Source organism: Gorilla gorilla, chromosome 7 (genome assembly GCF_029281585.2).
Source record: "Gorilla gorilla gorilla isolate KB3781 chromosome 7, NHGRI_mGorGor1-v2.1_pri, whole genome shotgun sequence".
NCBI classification, from domain to species: Eukaryota; Metazoa; Chordata; class Mammalia; order Primates; family Hominidae; genus Gorilla; species Gorilla gorilla.
This window is the reverse complement of record NC_073231.2, coordinates 150,688,383-150,708,733: the sequence shown is the minus strand read 5'-3', so window position 1 is coordinate 150,708,733 and position 20,351 is coordinate 150,688,383. Positions and strand designations below refer to the sequence as shown.

General features: G+C 51.7%; 1 protein-coding gene across 4 annotated transcripts in view; it reads left to right on the top strand.

Moving 5' to 3' along the window:
- COMMD5 (COMM domain containing 5) overlaps positions 1-15,106 on the top strand; it is a 35,920-nt gene extending 20,814 nt beyond the window's left edge. Inside the window, exons 4-5 of one of the 4 annotated variants that reach the window (XM_004047723.5) lie at positions 11,688-11,906; positions 13,892-15,106. In XM_004047723.5, the coding sequence (XP_004047771.3) occupies positions 13,949-14,623 (675 nt within the window). In that variant the 5' untranslated portion in view covers positions 11,688-11,906; positions 13,892-13,948 and the 3' untranslated portion in view covers positions 14,624-15,106. Of the gene's footprint in view, positions 1-11,687; positions 11,907-12,170; positions 12,907-13,891 lie in introns of those variants that run through there. The other 3 variants (XM_004047722.5, XM_004047724.5, XM_004047726.5) reach the window with 3 other exon arrangements.
- The last annotated feature ends 5,245 nt before the right edge of the window (positions 15,107-20,351 follow it).

Sequence of the window (20,351 nt, the reverse complement as noted above, 5' to 3'; positions counted from 1 at the left end):
TCCTCTATTATGCAACCTATTCAACACCCCATTCACCCACTCTTTCCTGGTTATCCCTTGGTGCCCTGCCCCTATCTTGGGGCGGGACATACTAAGTAAATCCCAGGCCTCCATACAAGCTGCCTCCTGCAATTCCGCTCCTTTTATTTTATTCTGCCACCAGATGCTTCCCTCTCCCCCTCATCCTCATTATCCACCCTGTTACCTTCTGTTAATTCTGAAATTTGGAACGTTTTTAAACCCACAATAGCCACACATCACATCCCAGTTAACATAACCCTCCAAAACCACTCCATTTTCCATCATCAGTCTCAATATCCCTTAACCCAGGCAGCCTCAGGGGCCTCAAACCTATTATCTGTAAACTTTTACAAGCTAATATTCTCAAGATCCTACCACTTGGTCCAGGATCTCTGAGTTGTTAACCAGGTGGTAATACCAATTCATCCAACACTCCACTCTCATCCCACATACTCCACTCTCCCATAGTCCCTCTTCTACCACACACTTCCCTGTACTGGATTTAAAGGACACCTTTTTCACTATTTCCTTAAATTCGGCTTCCCAAAGTATTTTTGCTTTCACTTGGTCAGATCCTAATACCCACACATCCACCCAACTAACATGGACCATATTCCCACAGGGGTTCTGGGACAGGCCCCACCTATTCGGACAGGCCCTCACCAAGGACCTAGCTGAACTTCCCATTGCTCCTAGCACCCTCCCCCAATAAGTCAATGACCTACTTTTCTGTAGCCCCTCCCTTAACCTGTCCATCCAACACACCACTCAGCTTTTAAACTTCCTCCATAGGTAAAGATATTGGGTCTCACCAACAAAGACTCAGGTAGCCCAAACCCAGGTCACTCACCTGAGTTCTAACCCCTAATTCTCAGGCCATCCTAACCCAACAAAAGGAGCTAATTCGAGACATTGCCCCTTCCCCACACAAAGAAGGACCTCCTGTCCTTCTTGGGCCTCATGGGATACTTCCGGCTGTGGATTCCCAACTTCTGTTTGCTGGCCAAGCTGCTCTACATGGCCTCACTTGGGCCCAGCCTAGAGCTTCTGAACCCGGCTTGTCCCATCAATTCACACTTTAAAAAAAAACTAAAAAATACCCTTTTAATGGCCCCAGAACTATGACTGCCCAACCCCACCAAGCCCTTTACTCTGCATGTACATTCTGACAAGGCCTTGCTCTTGAACTGCTCTGCCAAACACAAGCCATTGCATACCCCTCAAAACAACCAGACTGTCATCCAAGGCTGGCCACCCTGCCTAAAAATCTTGGGTGCGGCCATATTGCTGGCCTCGGAGGCACAGAAACTCACTCTCTACCAACATATTACTATTTCATCTTCCCATAACCTACGGGACCTCATGAGCCATCAATCTCTTCTATCCCTCCCACCATCCTGCTTACACCAGGTACACACCTTATTCATAGGAAACCTTCTAATCACCTTCCAGAAAGGTAAAGCTCTCAACCCTCCCACTCTCCTCCCTGTAAACACCTCTGACTCTGAGCTGTCTCACTCCTGCCTGGACCTCTTAGACTCCCTTTCCTCCCCCTTCCAACACATTTCAGAAGCCCCTTTGCAGGGAACAACTACATGGTTCATTAACGGAAGCTCTTTAAAGGAGCCATGTCCACCATGTGGTTACAACATCATTGCCAAAATAAACTCTCAGAATCTAATGCTCTCCCACCCCATACTACCTTGCAACAGGCAGAACTGCCTCTCAACAGATAGAGTTGGTTGCCCTAACCAGGGCCCTCACCCTAACAAAGGGAAAGAGGGTTAACTTTTACACTGATTCCTGGCCCGGCATGGTGGCTCACACCTGTAATCCCAGCACTTTGGGAAGCCGAGGCGGACGGATCACCTGAGGTCGGGAGTTCAAAACCAGCCTGGCCAACATGGTGAAACCCCGTCTCTACTAAAAATACAAAAATTAGCTGGGCATGGTGGTGGGCACCTGTAGTCACAGCTACTCTGGAGGCTGAGGCAGGAGAATTGCTTGAACCCAGGAGGCGGGGGTTGCAGTGAGCCAAGATTGTGCCACTGTACTCCAGCCTGGGTGACAGAGTGAGACTCCATTACAGGAAAAAAAAACATTTACACCAATACCAAATATGCATACCACATCCTACATTCTCACACCTTAATCTGGCAGGAAAGGGGATTTCTAGCTAAAAAGAACCCCCATAGTAAATGGCAAACTCATACACAAGCTGGTGGAGGCAGCTAAACTACCACTACAGGCCACCATTATCCATTGTAAGGGACACCAAAAGGCTACAAATGCCATAACCAAGGGAAATCTTTTAGCAAATTAGGCAGCCCGGCAGGCAGCCCTTAAACCCCATCATTATTGCCCAGTTTTCCCAGCATATACCCTGTATATACCCAGGAGGAACAAACCTCACTTGCCCTGGCTGGTGCCATTCAGGAAAAAATGGTTCTACCTCAGTGCTAAAATTGTCTTGGCCAAATTTTAAAAACCTTCTGGGCCGGGCATGGTGGCTCACGCCTGTAATCCCAGCATTTTGGGAGGCTGAGGTGGGAGGATCACCTGAGGTCAGGAGTTCAAAACCAGCCTGGCCAACATGGCGAAACCGCATGTCTACTAAAAATACAAAAATTAGCCGGACATGGTGGCAGGCGCCTGTAATCCCAGCTACTCAGGAGGCTGAGGCGGAGAACTGCTTGAACCCAGGAGGTGGAGGTTGCACTGAGCCGAGATCACGCCACTGCACTCCAGCCTGGGTGACAGAGCAAGACTCTGTCTCCAAAAAAAAAAACCTTCTGTACTTTTATATGTGTACAACCATTTCCATGCTGGTTGCCTCCCCCTACTTCAGCTCTTAAAAACATATACATTCTCCCACCATGGCCGCCAATCTCAAAGATATTACTAAGGCATGTTCCCTTTGCACTCAAACTTCCCCTCAGAAAGCTATCAAATCACCCCCTTTCCCCACACACCAGGCCTGAGGACACCTGCCAGGGCAGGACTGGGAAATCGCCTTCACCTGCATGCCCCCTGTAAAATGAGTCCAGAACCTTCTGACAATAGTAGATACATTGGATGGATAGAGGGGTTTCCTACCACCACTACTACTACTACTGAAAAGGCACACTGTTGCTTCTATTCTCCTCACGCATATTATCCCCTGGTTTGGACTCCCCTCTTTCATCCAGTCAGACAATGGGCCAACATATGTTTCACAGGTTAACCAACAGCTGGCAAAGGCTCTAAACATTAAATGGGCCTTCCATATTCCTTATTGACCCTAATCTTCAGGTAAGATTGAATGGTCCAATGCCCTTCTAAAGCAACAATTATCCAAACTCTCCCTAGAGGTTAAAATGGCCTAAACTTTACTACTCCCCATGGCCCTCATGCCTTTATAAGCCATTCCTCACAAGCCCCTCAGCGTAAGCCCATTTGAACATATGTATGGATGCCGCTTTATCCTCCAAAATCTCCCTGTATCTCCCCGCCCTTCTGCATGGGGTACTTGGCCAGCATTACACCTCACTCACCATCTAATAGACAGTACACTAACGCTTACTTGCCGCCGCCTGAAAGTCCATCCTCAAAACACTCCTCCCTGTCCCTACAACCAGGGGGGACTGGGTCTGGATCACAGACCCCTCCTCCTCCCCTCTCCTACCAAAGTGGACGGGTCCTCACCAGGTTATTCTAGCTACTCCCACGGCAGCAAAGCTAACACCCTTCCCACACTGGATACACAATTCCGAACTAAAAAAAGCTCCAGATTCACATCCAGAAATTTTCTCCCCCCACAAAAACTATTCTTCCTCCCTCACAGGACCAACCTCACTGTGCTTAACAAGAGTGCAGAAGTTGCCTATCCAGAAGGCCCTGGTCCATAACACTCTCTGCCTCCAATTTCAAATATTTTATCTCATACCTTGTTTCAGATCTTTCCCTCCCCACGTCCCTGGATACTCCACTCGAATTCCTCACATCAATCCAGGAGCTATGGCTACAGGGTACCTTTCAGAATTTCACTCCTACTCAAATTGCCTTTTTTCATTTTGTCCTTTGTGGGATATGCTAAGTCCTCACCCCCAACCTCTGGCAGTCGGGCCCCCTTCATCAGCCTCACACATTTCTCTTAAATCAGTCACACTCCCCTCTTTCTTCCAACTGTAAATTTGTTTGTCCACACAAATCCAGCAGTTCACAGCCCTTCCTGTTAACCTAACTGCAGAAACTTGGTCCAAAATAAACCTGCATCTCACCTACTTGGCCAATTCATTCCCAAAACCTGTTTATAATCTTATTCGGCTAAACACCTTTCCCCGCAATCCATCAAATCCACCCACACCGTCACACACAGGGCTGTCACCCTCCTTTGCCTCTTAACATCTAAACATGTTACAAGTTGGATTCCGTAGAACACCTCTTATCAACCCCTCCCCTCTCTGCCAGCACCACTCTCCATGTAACCAACTCAAGGGCGCTCCCTGGAAAAAATGCACACACAATTCCCTCAGCTGCAACCTATATCCTTCTGCCCTACCCGTACTGCAGTAGCTACTTGTTAATGAAAACCTATTTCTCTCTCTCTCCAAAACCAAACAGCCTTTACCTCCTCCCCCACCAACATCCCCTATCCAGCCCTCACAGGGGTTACCCTTGTTAACAGCTATTCAACCTGGAAAAACAAAAAGTTGGAACAAAACGTTTGTCCAGGATTCACCCCCGATCTTCTCATAGCTCGATACCTTCACTTACAACTTTTGCCTGCCAACCCCCCCAACCCCCCTTTTCTTTCTGTATGAAACAAACTTATCTTTGTCTGCCAGCAGGTGGGTTACAAACATACACCCTGGTGTTTCAATCTCCAAACATTGACATTTTGCCTAACAACCAAACCACTGAGGCTCTCCCTATTTCCTCCTCCGAGCACGCTAAGCCGGCTCTACATCTCCTTCCTCTGGTAACAGGATTAAGCCTCTCTGTCGCACTTGGCACCACAATGGCGGGTCGAGTGTGTCAGCCTCAGCTGCCTTATATAGATATATAAATCTCTGCAGTCCTCTTGACATGCCTACTTCCATCACAAGCCTCCAAAGGCAGGTAGGTTCCCCTGTGGGAGTTGTTCTCCAGAACCGAAGGGCCGTAGACCTGTCAGCCACTGAGAAGGGGCGCATATGTGTGTATCTCTAAGAAGGAGGCTGTTCAAATGTTCACGAATACGGCACTGTTTGAGACACAGCCCGCAGGCTCCGAGACAGGTCTGCAGAAATCCAACATCAAGCCACTAACTCTTAGAGGCAGGGGTCATCCCTCCTAAAGTGGATGCCTTGGGTAACCTCTTCTTAGGGCCCCTAATTTTCTTCCTCCTAACAGTTGGCCTGTGTGTACTCACCTTCATATCCCACTTTACCTCCCAAAGGCTGAACTCCCTTGTCCAGGCAGCCACCCAGAAAGACACTGATACCATCCCACTCCGCCAAGTCCAGTATCAGCGCCGCCAGGAAAGCAACTCTGAAGTCGGACACCCACTGCTTCAAAACCCAAACCCTGATTACAGCACCACTATTCAGCAGGAAGCAGCCAGATAATCAACAACCACCCTCTTCCCTTTATATTAAAGTAGAAGGTGGCCAGGCGCGGTGGCTCACGCCTGTAATCCCAGCAGTTTGGGAGGCTGAGGCAGGCAGATCACTTGAGGTCAGGAGTTTGAGACCAGCCTGGCCAACATGGTGAAACCCCATCTCTACTGAAAATACAAAAATTAGCCGGGTGTGGTGGCGGCCACCTGTAGTCCCAGCTACTCAGGAGGCTGAGGCAAGAGAATCGCTTGAACCCGGGAGGCAGAGGCTGCAATGAGCCAAGATTGCACCACTGCATTCCAGCCTGGGCGACAGAGTGAGACTCTGTCTTGAAAAAATAAAAAAAGTATAAAGCAAGAATGTTAGTCCAACCTGCACAATTTTGTAAGTCCCCCACCATTTCGCAGACCTTGGTCAAAATGAAACATTCCACGGGGGTTTGGGTGGTGAGAAACAGCCTGCCTCTTATATTCTGCTGGGAGAAAGTGCAAAGAACACCACATTCTGCTGGAACAAGGGCCAGAACCACCTCATCCTAAGAACACATTATCAACATTTTCCCAGGAAGCAGGCCATGACCACCTGCCCCGACCCCTCCCACTCAGGCCTATAAATTGCCCCAGCCTGTAAGCCGCAATGGGCTCTGGGACTAAGCTGGTCTCCCATCTCCACAGGTTTTTGCAATATACCTGTGTTGCTGTTAAGCCACCCTCTGTCTCTGTGTGTGTGTCATTCTTTAACCCTCGTCTTCCCTTCAAAACCCAACATCACCCAGGCTGGAGTGCAGTGGTGCAATCTCAGGTCACTGCAACCTCCACCTCCTAGGCTCAAGCAATCCTCCCACCTCAGCCTCCCAAATAGCCGGGACTAGAGGCATGTGCCACCATGCCCGGCTAATTTTTTTGTATTTTTTGTAGACACAGGGTTTTGCCATGTTGCCCAGGCTGGTCTCAAACTCCTGGACTCAAGCCATCCTCCTGCCTCAGCCTCCCAAAGTGCTGGGATTTCAGGTGTGAGCCACCACACCCAGCCAGTTCTAATTCTTACCAGTTCAGAGAACCCTGGTTCCCATGGGTCTTTCTTCCTGAAAAGAAACTCAGAAGGAAGTGGTTAGTTGGATTAGCTACAGTCTTCATCACTGGAACTGGTCTCAGGGCTGAAATGTTCTCTTCTTTTCTGTTCATTACTCATCCTAAAATTACCTCAACTGTCAACACAGTGGACCTCGGTGGGTCCCTGGGTTTGAGAAGCTCAAATGTCCTTGTAGCAACTGTAGCTTATTCAGTGGGATCCTTGCTGTGTGCTCCTGGGGAACTGGACCTCCAACCCTACAAAGTCTAGAAACATGTAGAGAGGAAACACAAAATCTCCCAGTAGGTTATGGGAGAGTCTGGGTGAGTTGGGCCACTCCTGCTTCAAATCTTAGTTTCCCAGACTCATGTGTTCTTTCTGTTGGGAACACAGCACCATAAAAAGTATCCAAATTAATGCATGGCATCCCAAAGGATGGTGCCATCCTTTCAGAGCATGTTCTCCAAGCTGCTGCTTCAGCTGAGCCTCTAGAAGGCCAGTGCAGAGTTGCATGAGGCTGGCTGCTACAATACAGGTGGGTCCCATTAGGATGCCGCTGTGTGAGGATTCATGCCTCTGAATGAAGCAACCTAAGCCCCAGACAATGGTGTGGGCTGAGGCTCTGTAGGAAAGGCCAGCTGGTACCTGAAATAGGCATCCATCTGTGTGAGAAAAAACTGCCAGCCTTTCCAGGATAGAAAGGGCATGATGGCGTCAACTCTGTTATGGACAATTTGGACATCCAGAGGTGGCAGCTGCCAGACAGGCCCTGGTAAGGGAGTTCATGCTCCTTCTCCTGCCTCAGCCTCCCAATGTGCTGGGATTACAGACATGAGTCACTGCGCCCGGCAGCGTGAGACCCAGGGTGAAGGAGGTCTTCCATATGGAGTCTTTATTTTTGTCACCAGGGTCACCCCTCTCATGTTCCGGAGTGGCTGACAGTGAGGACTGGTGTCCACTGGTGAGTTATTTTGTCTGCTTGGTTGTTCGGTGCCTCATGTGTGCTGGATGCCTTGGTGGGCACTGATATGTGCGAACACCTCCCCACTCTGTGCCCCTCCTTTGTGTTCACCACTGCCTCAACCCAGACCTGGTCTGCAGGCTCCTTTTCCTTCTGGCCCCCACAGAAGGTGGGGACACAAGGCCACTGCCCAGAAGTCTGGGCATTCTCACCTCAGGCCACTTCTGTTTGCAGATGGTGGGGTGACCGGGCATGCCGCCTGCAGTTCTGCCCACTGGGAAGGTTTTCCTTCCCACCCTTGAGAGTGGCAGTAACACAGCTGCTCCTGTCCATTTCATGTGTGCCATGCAGTGAGCCCATCCATCTGCAAATCACACTCCTTCAGCTACACAGGAACCCTCTGCAGCCGTAGGCTTGAGCTGCATTTTATGTGTGCGATGCACTGAGCCCATCCATCTACAAATCAAACTCCTTCAGCCCCGCAGGAACCCTCTGTGCAGCCACAGGCTTGAGCTGAGGGAGGCACGTGGGGCTGGGCCCATCCATCTACAAATCAAACTCCTTCAACCACACAGGAACCCTCTGCAGCCGTAGGCTTGAGCTGAGGGAGGCACATGGGCTAGACTGCCTGCTCCCTCAGCTCACTCTGGCACTCTGGCCCTGCATGGACACCATCCTGGCCATGTCATTGCCGCCTTCTGATGGATGCTGCTGGGCTGCCTGACTTCATGCCTGGGGAGGCCTGACAGAGCTCAGCTCACACTGGGAAGTGTGGATGCAGGGCCATTTGGGGGTCCCATGGACAAGTGTTGTATTCTCTGCTGCAGGCGGTGCAGACTTGCTCTGGGATCCTGGGGCCTGCATGGCCATCCTTGCACCTTTCAAATGCCTGCATCATTGTCCCTTGCACAGACTCCCTTCTGCTGAGACATTTTGTCAGGTCACGAGGGAAAGCTTAGCAGTGAAGCCACCACCTTGTGCCAGGGACCATCAGTGCCCCACCTCCTAACCAGAACAGCACCCTCTTCACCTGCAGACAGTGGGTGGGCCAATCCCAAATGTCCATCTGATCACCGGTTTTCTCAAGCTGCTTCTGGCCCATTTGTGTTGGTCTGGGTCCTCCAAGAAGAAGACACCAAGATTAAGGATACAAACGTCGTGTTCAGAGAAATGTCTGGGGTAGAAAATAGTGAGGTAACCAGGAAGATGGAGGGGCCATCAGATGGCTTCAAGCTTGACACCAAGTGGAGAGAAGTTTGGGTGGAAGTGTCTCAGGCAGCTGTGCAGTGATGTCTTCCCACCGCAGCTGACAGTTGGAGAATGACATTGGTTTGTGCCATTACTTGTGGTTTTGTCTTAGATCATTTGACCAGGGTGCTGTTTGCCTGGTTTGTCTCCTGTGAAGTTACCTTATTCCTCTTTGTAATTAATAATAATTACATTGCATGGTGATGTTTTGACACTGTGTAAACATCCTGAGCCTCATGCCCTGGAGACACCTGGCTTTCACAGGTATTGGTGCTTCTTGCCTGAGTTACCACCATGGTGGCTGCTGTGGCTGATTGAGGATGCCACAGGTTCTTTGGCCTCCCTCCCTTTGAGAGCAGGAGCAATATCTTCAATGTCTTCTTGAATCTGGGCAGGCTCAGTCACTGCCTTGACCAAGAGAATGATGATAATTTGAGAAACATTTTCCAAAAGGACTGCATATAAACATTAAACTTCAGGGTCCTGAAAGTCCAGGAGATGGAAAGGCTGTTCTAGACTGAAGGAGACAAGAAACAGGACAAGTGGGTGCAACTTGTGACCCTCGCCCAATTCCTGATGCTCTGAGGGATTGCTCCGCAGTGAGCAGGTCACACAAACCTACCCCCAAAGGCCAAGGGAGCTGAGAGGCTGAAAAAAGAGGCTGACAAATGGAGTTTCTCCAAAAGAAACATTTACTAGAAACTTATGAACAAAGTAGTATCTCGGGCAGCCACAAGACAGTGGATCCCTGCACCTGCCCCCCAGAAAGCATCCTTTATATAGCAAGCTTTTTGGTAAAAACATGTGCAGCTGGTGATGTCTTAGACTTTCTTGCAAAATTCATGACTGCTGGGGAAGTTAGGTAGCATCTTTCTGAGGGGTTATCAATGCTACAGGCCTTGTGTGAAGACCTTGGTATGCAGGAGTCTAACATCGGCCACCACAGTGATTTTGCTTCAAGATGACACCACTCTTGCCAGGCAACAGAGACATTGCAGGGACACCTGGTGACCCTTGAATGGGGGTCTCTGGGAAGGTGCACTATTCATGCAACCTTTTATCTAAGCTTGAAATTGTTTCAAGCTAAATTAACTTACAAATGTTGACCATAGTAAGGAAGGAGACCACCACTTCTCCTACTGCCCTCCTCTCCCCGTCTTGCCTAGTTTATAAGACAGGAGAAATGGGAGAAAACAAAAAGTGAGAAAGAAACAGAAGATAAATAGCCAGATGACCTTGGCGCCATCACCTGGCCCTGGTGTTAATAATAATAATAATAACATCAACCCCTAACCTAAACTACTTGTGTTATCTGTAAATTCCAGACATTGTATAAGAAAGCATTGTAAAACTTTCTGTTCTATTAGCTGATGCACTTAGCCCCCAGTCATGTTCTCCATGCTTTCCCGATCTATCATAATAACCCTTTCACGTGGACCCTTTAGAGTTGTAAGCCCTTAAAAGGGCCAGTAATTTCTTTTTCGAGGAGCTCAGCTCTTAAGACACAAGTCTGCCAAAGCTCCCGGCCAAATAAAACCCCTTCCTTCTTTAACCCAGTGTCTGAGAAGTTTTGTCTGTGGCTCGTCCTGCTACAATAAGACGAGAGTTCTCCAGGCACTCTGGTCTTTGGGTGGGAACTGTCTCCAAAACTCACCCCCAGGTTCCTGGCTCTCCTCACTTCAGGAGGGGGTGGGTCTGCCACGTAACCACCGCTCAGACCTCACAAGTGATAGCACTTCACCTTTTTGCTTCAGATATTTTAAAGAGAAATAACACCTTACAGATGCAGTCTCTTTCTAAACTTCCCAGATCCATTCCCTTTAAACAATCCTCCCTCAGCATGGTTTTTAGACTTGATTTGTTTTGTCTTAGAAATGGAGTCTTGCCATGTTCCCCAGGCTGGTCTCAAATTCCTGGACTGAAGCGGTCCTCACTCTGCCTCTCAAATAGCTGGGACTATAGGTTGCCCTCACCTCCTGCTGTGAGGTCAGTTCCTAACAGGCCACTGACCTGTAGCGGTCCACAGCCTGAGGGTTGGGGACCCCTGCTATAGGTGCACACCACACCTGTTTTTAATTTTGTAAAAATGAAGCCTTGATATGTCGCCCAGGCTGGTCTTGAACTCCTAGCCTCAAGTGATCCTCCCACCTAGTCCTCATAAAGTACTGGGATTGTAGGCATGAGCCACCGCACCCAGTCTCCACTCCTATTTATTATTGAACACTATTCCATTGTATGGCTGATGTGGTTTGCATCTGTGTCCCTGCCCAAATCTCATGCTGAAAGGTAATACCCAATGCTAGAGGTGGAGACTGGTGGGAAGTGATTGGATCGTGGGGGTGGCTTTTCATGAATGGTTTAGTACCATGCCCTTAAGTTATGGTCTCATGATAGAGTTCCCCTGAGATCTGGTTGTCCACCTCCGCCTCCCAAAGTGCTGGGATTACAGGCGTGAGCCACCGCGCCCAACCTGTCATTTTTATTATAACCCTTCTAATGGTATGAAATGGCACCTCCCTGTGGCTTCCATTCGCATTTCTCTAATAGCCAACAATGCTGAAGGCTTCATGTACCCATTACCCACTTTGTATCTTCCTTGATATCTACTCACATCTTCTGCCCATTTAATTAGGTTGTTTCCCTTTTCAGAGTTTTTTTTTAAGTTTTATTGGGCTATAATTCACATACCATATAATTCACCCATTTTGTACAATTCAATGATTTTGGCATATTATTTTTTAACTATGGTAAAGTACATGTTAAATAAAATGGCTCGGCCATTGTTTCGGACCGAGCTCCTGCACTAGGGCCCAACAGAGCAGCCCAAAGCGGAACCGAGTCACGCGCGCCGGACGCCACCCGACAGGAGGGGAAACGGGGCAGCTCTCAAAACCCTGGAGGCGCAGACCGTCCACACGGGACAGGGACGCCCGCTCGGCTCCGCTCCGCGCTGATCCGCAAGGTCTCGCCGTTTCCCCGCCGCCCACCCGGACGCCGACGAAAGCCAGCGAGCTCCTCAGCCTCAGGTGACTGGAATTCTGACCCCGGACCACGGGACGCGTCTCCCGCGTTACCCTCACTCTGCGCGGGCGGGGAGGGAGACGCGGGCCCAGGCCGCAGTTTCTACCTCAGAAACGGAAACACAACACCACCTTCTGTTTCCTTTTTCTTTGGGGAAAGAAAAAACAAAACAAAACTGTCTAAGACGAGGTCTGGGACCCCGCCGGCGACCCCCGACTCCCCCGGGCGGGGAGGGGGCGGGACCTGGCGCGGCCTCGGCTCCGCCCCTCGGGCCAGCGGACCACAGTGGGGCGGTCATTGCTGCCTTCCTAGAGCGGCCCGGAAGTGTCTCTCAGGGCGCTTCCGGGGACCAGGCCCGCTTTTGGCTGCATCAGCCGGGAATTGCCGGCGCCAGGTGCTGGGGGCGAGTCGGACCGCGGGAGCGTGGGGTGGAGTAGGATGGAGTCTCCCTCCCGAGCTAGGGGTGGGGGCCTAGGAAAGGCTGCTTCGCCGCTGTGTTCGGAGAGCTCTGGATACTGCGGGGCTTTTCCGCGGAGGAGCGCCCGCCGGTAGGTTGGCCCCGAACCGTGGGGGCGGCGACGGCCGAGTGCCAATTTGACTCTGTGCACCAAGGCCGCCGCGCCCCGGAACGGGCGACGCCGCGCCCCCATCAGAGCCGCGGGTAGGGAGTCAGGGTGCGAACCCGGCCTTCCAAGCCGCGTGACCGGAAGCGGGCAGCTCGGAGGCCTTCCCGGATGGCTCTTTGGAGTGGGAAGGAGCTCCTGGTGCTGGCGGGGCGGTGAAGGAGTTGGCAGTGGGTGGTCGTTTACTCCCAGGGAGACGGGCGCCGTGAAGCCCGTGGGGAGCTCCTGGGCTCCCCCAGGGCTGTGCAGAGTGGCCTGACGAGTGCCTCGAGGACAGGAGCTGTGCCCCGCTGAGCTCTGCTCCAGTACCTGCTGTGCTGAGGTGGGCACGTGCGTTTCCTCTGGCATAGCAGGTGCTTGTGCTGCTGCACTGCTCCTTCAGGTGCGTCGGAACCCTCTTTAGTTGCCGCACTTGCCTCTGTTGCCGCCCGTTGCTCAGCTCTTCCAGCCCGGGGGTTGGGGGCTGTGGTGGAAACAGCTGGGACTTCTGAATAGACAGGTCTAGGCTTCAGTCCTTGACTTTGGCAGCTGTGTTTAGAGCTTTGATTTCCTTTTACTTTTCTTTTCTTCCTCCCTCCCTCCCCTCCCTCCCCCCTCCCTCCATTCGTTCGTTCCTTCCTTCCTTCCTCACAGCATCTCTGTTGTCCAGGCTGGAGTGCAGTGGCTCGATTTCGTCTCACTGCAGCCACGACCTCCTGGGCTCAAGGGATCCTCTGTCCTCTCAGCCTTCTGAGTAGCTGGGACTACAGACGTGCACCACCACGCCTGGCTAGTTTTTTAAATTTTTTGTAGAAACGGGGTCTTGCTATGATGCCCAGGTTGGTCTCCAACTCCTGGGCTCAAGCGATCCGCTGGCCTCACCTTCACAAAGTGCTGAGATTTCAGGCTTGAGCCACTGCACCTGGCCTAGAGCCTTATCTCCCTCTCTGTCAGGTGAGAATGGTAATTCTTCTTGCCCACTGTTGTGAAGGATTCAAGATTGAATAGTTAAATGGTCTCGTTGTGGTCTGTGGCGCCAGCTTCAGTGTCCCTGTGTTCCCCGGACCTTTCCCCTAGTTCATTCTTTCATCTATTAATTTACTTGGAGAACTTGTGCTGTTTCCTGGTCCTCCTCCCTGCCCCCCACTTCTCTGCCAATTCCTGCTTGTCCTTCATGCCTTAGATGTCACTTCCTCTGGGAGGCCTCCGCTCCTCCTGGGACTGACATGGACCCCTCTGCCACCTGCTTCCAGGGCCATCTCCGCAGCACTGACAGTCATTGGTAGTTCACACTGTCAGCATGCTGATGATGGGGACCATATCAACCCTCACTCGCTGGCCCAAAGGATGTGAGAGTCACTGGTCTTCTCCCCTCCGCCCCACTCTAGGCATCTGCATCTGGGACCGACCTCCTGGGCTGGCTGATCAAAGAGGAAGCAGCAGCAATGTCTGCTGTGGGGGCTGCAACTCCATACCTGCATCATCCTGGCGATAGTCACAGTGGCCGAGTGAGTTTCTTGGGGGCCCAGCTTCCTCCAGAGGTGGCAGCAATGGCCCGGCTACTAGGGGACCTAGACAGGAGCACGTTCAGAAAGTTGCTGAAGCTTGTGGTCAGCAGCCTGCAGGGGGAGGACTGCCGAGAGGCTGTGCAGCGTCTTGGGGTCAGCGCCAACCTGCCGGAGGAGCGGCTGGGTGCCCTGCTGGCAGGCATGCACACGCTGCTCCAGCAGGCCCTCCGTCTGCCCCCCACCAGCCTGAAGCCTGACACCTTCAGGGACCAGCTCCAGGAGCTCTGCATCCCCCAAGACCTGGTCGGGGACTTGGCCAGCGTGGTATTTGGGAGCCAGCGGCCCCTCCTTGATTCTGTGGCCCAGCAGCAGGGTGCCTGGCTGCCGCATGTTGCTGAGTTTCGGTGGCGGGTGGATGTAGCAATCTCCACCAGTGCCCTGGCTCGCTCCCTGCAGCCGAGCGTCCTGATGCAGCTGAAGCTTTCAGATGGGTCAGCATACCGCTTCGAGGTCCCCACAGCCAAGTTCCAGGAGCTGCGGTACAGCGTGGCCCTGGTCCTAAAGGAGATGGCAGATCTGGAGAAGAGGTGTGAGCGCAGACTGCAGGACTGACCCCTCACTTGACCAGTCCCATTCAGATCAGGCTTGAACAGGCACCCGAGATGGTGCCAAAGTGCAGCTGACTCTTCCCACGACAGCCCTGCCCTTCCCATGAGGCAGGCTCTTCAGTGAGTGTTTGAACGTAATTATGTAGTTTTCTGTTTAATTGAAAAAGAGAGCTATGCCTTTTTTTCTTTTTTGGAAGTAAAGCAGCTAAAAACATGTTTCTCTAGGTGGGTGTTGAACCTCACACCCTCCCCTTCCCTGTACATTTGTCTTTGCTGCTGGACGTGGCCATGTGAGGCCAGGTTGAGGCCCTTTGTAGACAACATACAGTTGCTCAGCCTGGCCCCATGTAGCCAGGTGCTTTTGTAGATCTTGTGTTTTAGGCTGGGCACTTTCATTCTTCTGCCTTAAATCCCTGACCCCATGGAGCTGACATTCTAGTGCGGCTGAGGGGAGGGGAAACATTGTAAAATAAATCATAAAAATTAACTGGAATAGCTCATCAGAGGATGGCGTGTGATGCAGCAAGTAGCGTGGGGTCTGCGTGCTGATGGGGCGACCTTCCTTGAGGGTGTGACATCTGAGCGAGGACTTGAAGGAGCCAGGGGCACAGCGCTCTGAGGGGAGCAGCACAAGGTGGGGAGGACGGTGCCCAGGCGGCCAGTGTGGGGAGGCCTGACGTGCTTAAGGCCCGCCTGGCTGCAGCCAAGCAGGTGGAGATCACTGTGGGGAGGCGACGTTGGGGAGGGTACAGAGGTCAAGGCCTGAGGGCCTTTTAAGGACTTTGGCTCAATTCTGAGTGACAGAGGAACCGTTTTGAGGGTTTTCAGCAGAGGAGAGACGTGATCTGGTGATTGGCTGCTGTGTGGAGGGGTGCAAGGGAGGAGGCTAGAGCCCAGCAGAGAGGCTGTCACCAGGGTGGAGTTGGTGGCAGGGACCTCTCCCGGGTGCCTCTAGGGCAGGTGTGTGCAGGGGTTGTAGCCAGCTTTGCAGCTTCCAGCATAACTGTGTTCCAGGAGGGGCCTTGGGGCTCAGTCTCTGCAGAGCCATTTTCGGTCAGCGGGGTTCCAGCTGACTGTTCCTGCCTCCATGGAGCACTTCTGGACCATGTCTAGTCTGTTCTCTGCTGAGAAACCTCCCCTTGTCTTTGAGTGCCTGGCGTTGCTTGGCTGTTTGTCTTGTCTGCAGTTTTTGGTTTGTCTCCTCCACTAGCCTGGATTTCTTCTTCATCCCTCCATGAGCAGTTCTGACATGTCAGGGTACAGAGGAGTACCTGGGGGTGGGGTCAGTAGACTCTGGGAGGAGCCCAGGTGCCCTCTAAGGTGCATGCTTGTGGGTACTGCCATCTGGTCGTTCACTCAGCTTTGTCCCACCCTCACTGAGTTCCAGGTAAAGCCCTTCTCTCTCCCCGAAGGCACTGTCCCCCCACTGTCATCAGATCAGGAATATGACCAGCCCAGCCACTTCCTGCATTCTCTGTCCCCAGATGTGGATGGGGCTGGGGCAGCTGGGACCATGTTGCCTTTCTCACTCACCGGCCCTGGCCCTGCAGGAACAGCAGCTTTAGGGACAGCCCCATCCTTCTGCTTCTCCCAGCTGCTTAGCAAAGCCTGTGTGGAGCCCAGAGCACGGACCTGCCCTCGGTCCTCAGGCTGACCTCTCGCTGTCTCTCATTGGGAATCTGTGTTTGCCTCAATTCATCTGTGAGCCCTTGGGCTTGTCTCAAGCGGGGACCCAGGCAAATCAAGACACAGCCATGAAAAGACAGCTTATGAGACACAGGCAGGGGAGTGGGCCATTCCCGGGACTGCGGCTGGCACTGCCCGAGTATAGGGGATTGAGGGATGGGGGATCAAGTGCAGGGACAGCGGCTGGCCTCAAGGCCACACATGGGATTTTGGTCATTCCACTGGGGCAAGGGGGAGCAGTGGGGTTTTAATTAGGGCAGACATGATCCAGTCGGACTTGAGATCCCTACAGCGTGGAGCAGACTTAGAGGCCACTTCCTCTGACTCAGCAGTGAGCAAACTCTTCCCACAAAGGGCCAGAGAGTAAACATTTTAGATTTTGTGGGCCATGAAGTTTCTGTCCACCCTGCCATGGTGGCTTGAAAGCAGTCACACGATACGTAAACAAATGTATATGGCTGTGTTCCAATACCATCTTTTTTTTTTTTTGAGACGGGAGTTTCACTCCTGTTGCCCAGGCTGGTGTGCAATGGCACGATCTCTACTCACTGCAACCTCTGCCTCCCAGGTTCAAGCAATTCTCATGTCTCAGCCTCCCAGGCAGCTGGGACTACAGGCATGAGCCACCGAGCCTGGCCTCCAATAATATTTTTTTAATGGATAGTGAAATTTTCCTTTTTTTTGAGACAAGGTCTCCCCATCATCCAGTCTGGAATGCAATGGCATGATCATGGCTCACTGTAGCCTCAACCTCCTGGGCTCACAGGCACACCACACCACACCCGGCTAATTTTCAGATTTTTTGTAGAGATGGGGTTTTGCCATGTTGCCCAGGCTGGTCTTGAATTCCTGGGCTCTGGTGATCTGCCCACCTCGGCCTCCCAAAGTGCTGGTTTTACAGCAATGAGCCACCACACCCAGCCATGAAATTTTAATTTCATGTGTCACAAAGTATTTTTTTCCATTGAAAAACCATTCTTAGTCCAGGCATGGTTGGTGCCAACCCCATGAGCCCACTGGACCCCTCCAATACAGAGCACCTGTCCGTCCTTGTCAGTGGTCAGTCTCCATTAGACCTGGACTCCAGGGCAGAGGCCCGCCCTGTCCATCTTTGTCCCCGTGGCTTGCACAAGGCCTTGCACAGAGAACGGATGTCTGCATCTGGGAAATTACTCCCTTGGTTTTCTTGGCCTTAGTTCTCTGTGGAAACTTGCTGGTGATTTCCCTCTCCTGTGGCACTGTCCTGAGCTCAAAGCCTGGATGCCTCCCCACCTGCATCACTCATTCATTCAGCAAACATTTCTGGGGCTCTGAGTCAAGCTGCATGCACTGGGGACTTGAGGATTTATAAAATGGCCTGGACCCGGCCCTTGCTCTGCTCCACTTTGTGAAGCTTCCAGAAAGGTCCAGATAGTTTCAATTCAGTGTCATAAATGAAAGATTATTCTGACAGTTGAGATAAAAAGCAATTCCAGGCCTAGGTTATAGATTTAATTTATTGTCTCCAAAACAGAAACCCAAAATGTTTTTATTTATATATTGTGGAGACAGGGCCTCACTCTGTCACCCAGGCTAGAGTGCAGTGGTGCGATCACAGCTCACTGTGGTCTCCGAACTCCTGGGGGTCACATGATCCTTCCTTGGCCTCTCAAAGTGCTGGAATTACAGGCGTGAGCCACCGTGCCTGGCCTGGAAACTCTTTAGATGAGCTTACCGAAGCCCGAATTGCAGTGCAGTGTGAACAGGTTAACAGGATATTCTAGCACCTGCACTACCCCATGAGCAGCCCCTCTTCCTCTCCCTCTCCACAAAAGAACCACCAGCCTGTGTGCCAGGGGCCACCTGGATGCTTCCATGTGATTCTCAGATCTCAAAGCTGTGCAGTAGCTTGAATTTAAGTCATGTGCTCACACCCTTGGCTCTCAGCAAGCTGCCCCATGGACATGATGTGTCATTTCCACATCGTGCAGCTAGAAGAGGACTCCTCCTCAGCCGGGCATGGTGGCTCACGCCTGTCATCCCAGCACTTAGGGAGGCCGAGGCGGGCGGATCACAAGGTCAGAAGATCGAGACCATCTGGCTAACACAGTGAAACCCCGTCTCTATTAAAAATACAAAAAAATTAGCCGGGCGTGGTAGCAGCACCTGTAGTCCCAGCTACTCGGGAGGCTGAGGCAGGAGAATGGCGTGAACCCAGGAGGCGGAGCTTGCAGTGAGCCAAGATCGCACCACTGCACTTCAGCCTGAGGGACAGAGCGAGACTCCGTCTCAAAAAAAAAGAAGACTCCTCCTCCCATCCCTCCGTGGCTAATGTCTAACCTGGATTGTTGGACTTTAGGTTTACTTCTATTGAAGTGACCCAGCTGCCTTATTCTCAGTTGTACCGTGACATTTAGGTAAAGAAACCACTAAGGGCTGAGAGGAAAAATAATCCTTCAGTGGCTGGAGGGCATGAAGTTATTTTCCAAGTTCAAGGTGATTTGGCTGGTGTGGTAAACACTGCTGCAGCAGGAAAGCTGCCAGAGGCTCCATGAAGACGCTTGGGCATCACCAAGCCCAGGGACACTGTGCACAGTCAAATTCGATTTTAACATAGTTTTCAAATGTCACAAGTCTCTTATTTTCTCCCCAACCATTCAGAAATGTAAAAAGCTACGAATGGTTTGCCAGCCCCTGACTTAGGACCATGTCAATCCAGAGAGAATCCAGGTGCTGAAGCAGAATGAAGCTTGCACCCCAGCCCCTTTTTGGCTGGTTGCTGTTAGTGAAAAGAACACAGCATTATGGTTAGCACAGAATCTGGAATTTTCAGACCATCCATATGGCTGACGTTCCCCTCCTTCTGTCCTGATCATGAACCAGGAAGTGGCCAAGAGGAGATGATGAGAGCCCAGGAGGAGGCAGGGTCAGTCTTTGTGAGCAGTGTTTTGGAAGGCCAGGAACAGGAGTTGCAGGTGGTGCATGTGGGTGCCTTGGCTCTTGTCCCATGGTTGGGCGGCCCAGAAAGCCTGAAGTAGAGAAAAAGCAACAGCAACCCCTGTGCTAGATCTGAAGGTGACCACCTGGCTAAGCACATTACCTGCCAAGACCCTTCTCAGCAGCCACATGGCCCAAGGCAGGGACACTGCACACATACTCCACGTGCACAGAAGTTCCGGTGTGAGTAGGGCATGGCTGGAGAAGAGGCAGTTACAGTGGATGCACAGATTCCATGGCTGTGGAGAGCACCATCACCCTTGTACACCGGGAGGAGCCCCTGAAGAGGCAGGTGGGAGGTCACCAGTCAGGAGTTCCAGGTTCCCCCTGAATGACAAGGACTGTGGAGACAGGGTTGAGGTCTGTCTTACAGTTGGCCTCATGCCTGTGAATATCAGCCTTAATTAGATGCTGTGTGAGAAAATCAAATGGACAAGGTCCCAGCCTGTTAGATTAGGGTTGAGCAGCAGATTCACCTGAAAATTCAATTTCAGCAAAAAAGCATCAGGCCTTGAGCAAGCCACCTGCCATCAGCCACGCCTCCCTCCATGTTCCTGCATGTGCCAAGAACCCCACCGTGCTCCACCTGGGCCACTTCTCAAGGTTGTGTCGGCAGCAAAAAAAAAACCTGAGGGGTGAGGTAATGGCCCCCCAGCTCCCAACAGAGCAGGCTCACTCCTCACCTCCGAGTTTCTCAGCTGTGCCTGCACCTGCTGGGCCTCTGCATCATGGGAATGGTGGGCAAAAGGAACTGATAGGGCCCTGACAACCACGGTGAGTAATCTGCCTGCCGTCCCCTCCTAGGTGGAATGGCTACAGGATTTCTCGTGAGCTTCTACAAAGAATAAAATCTCAGACCCTCAGTTCTTGGCAGTCTTTCAGGCTGAGTTTTAGGGAAAGCTGTTCCGCACCATCAATTACACCCAGACCTGTGTGGCCTCCCCTGTAAAGTAAGGCAACTGGGGTTCTCCTCCCATCTGTCCTTTCACCCTACGGTCTGCTGGTCTACCCCCACTGCAGCTCAAGTTCTTTTCCCTACGATCGTTTTTCCCCACTTCCTCTCCCTAAGT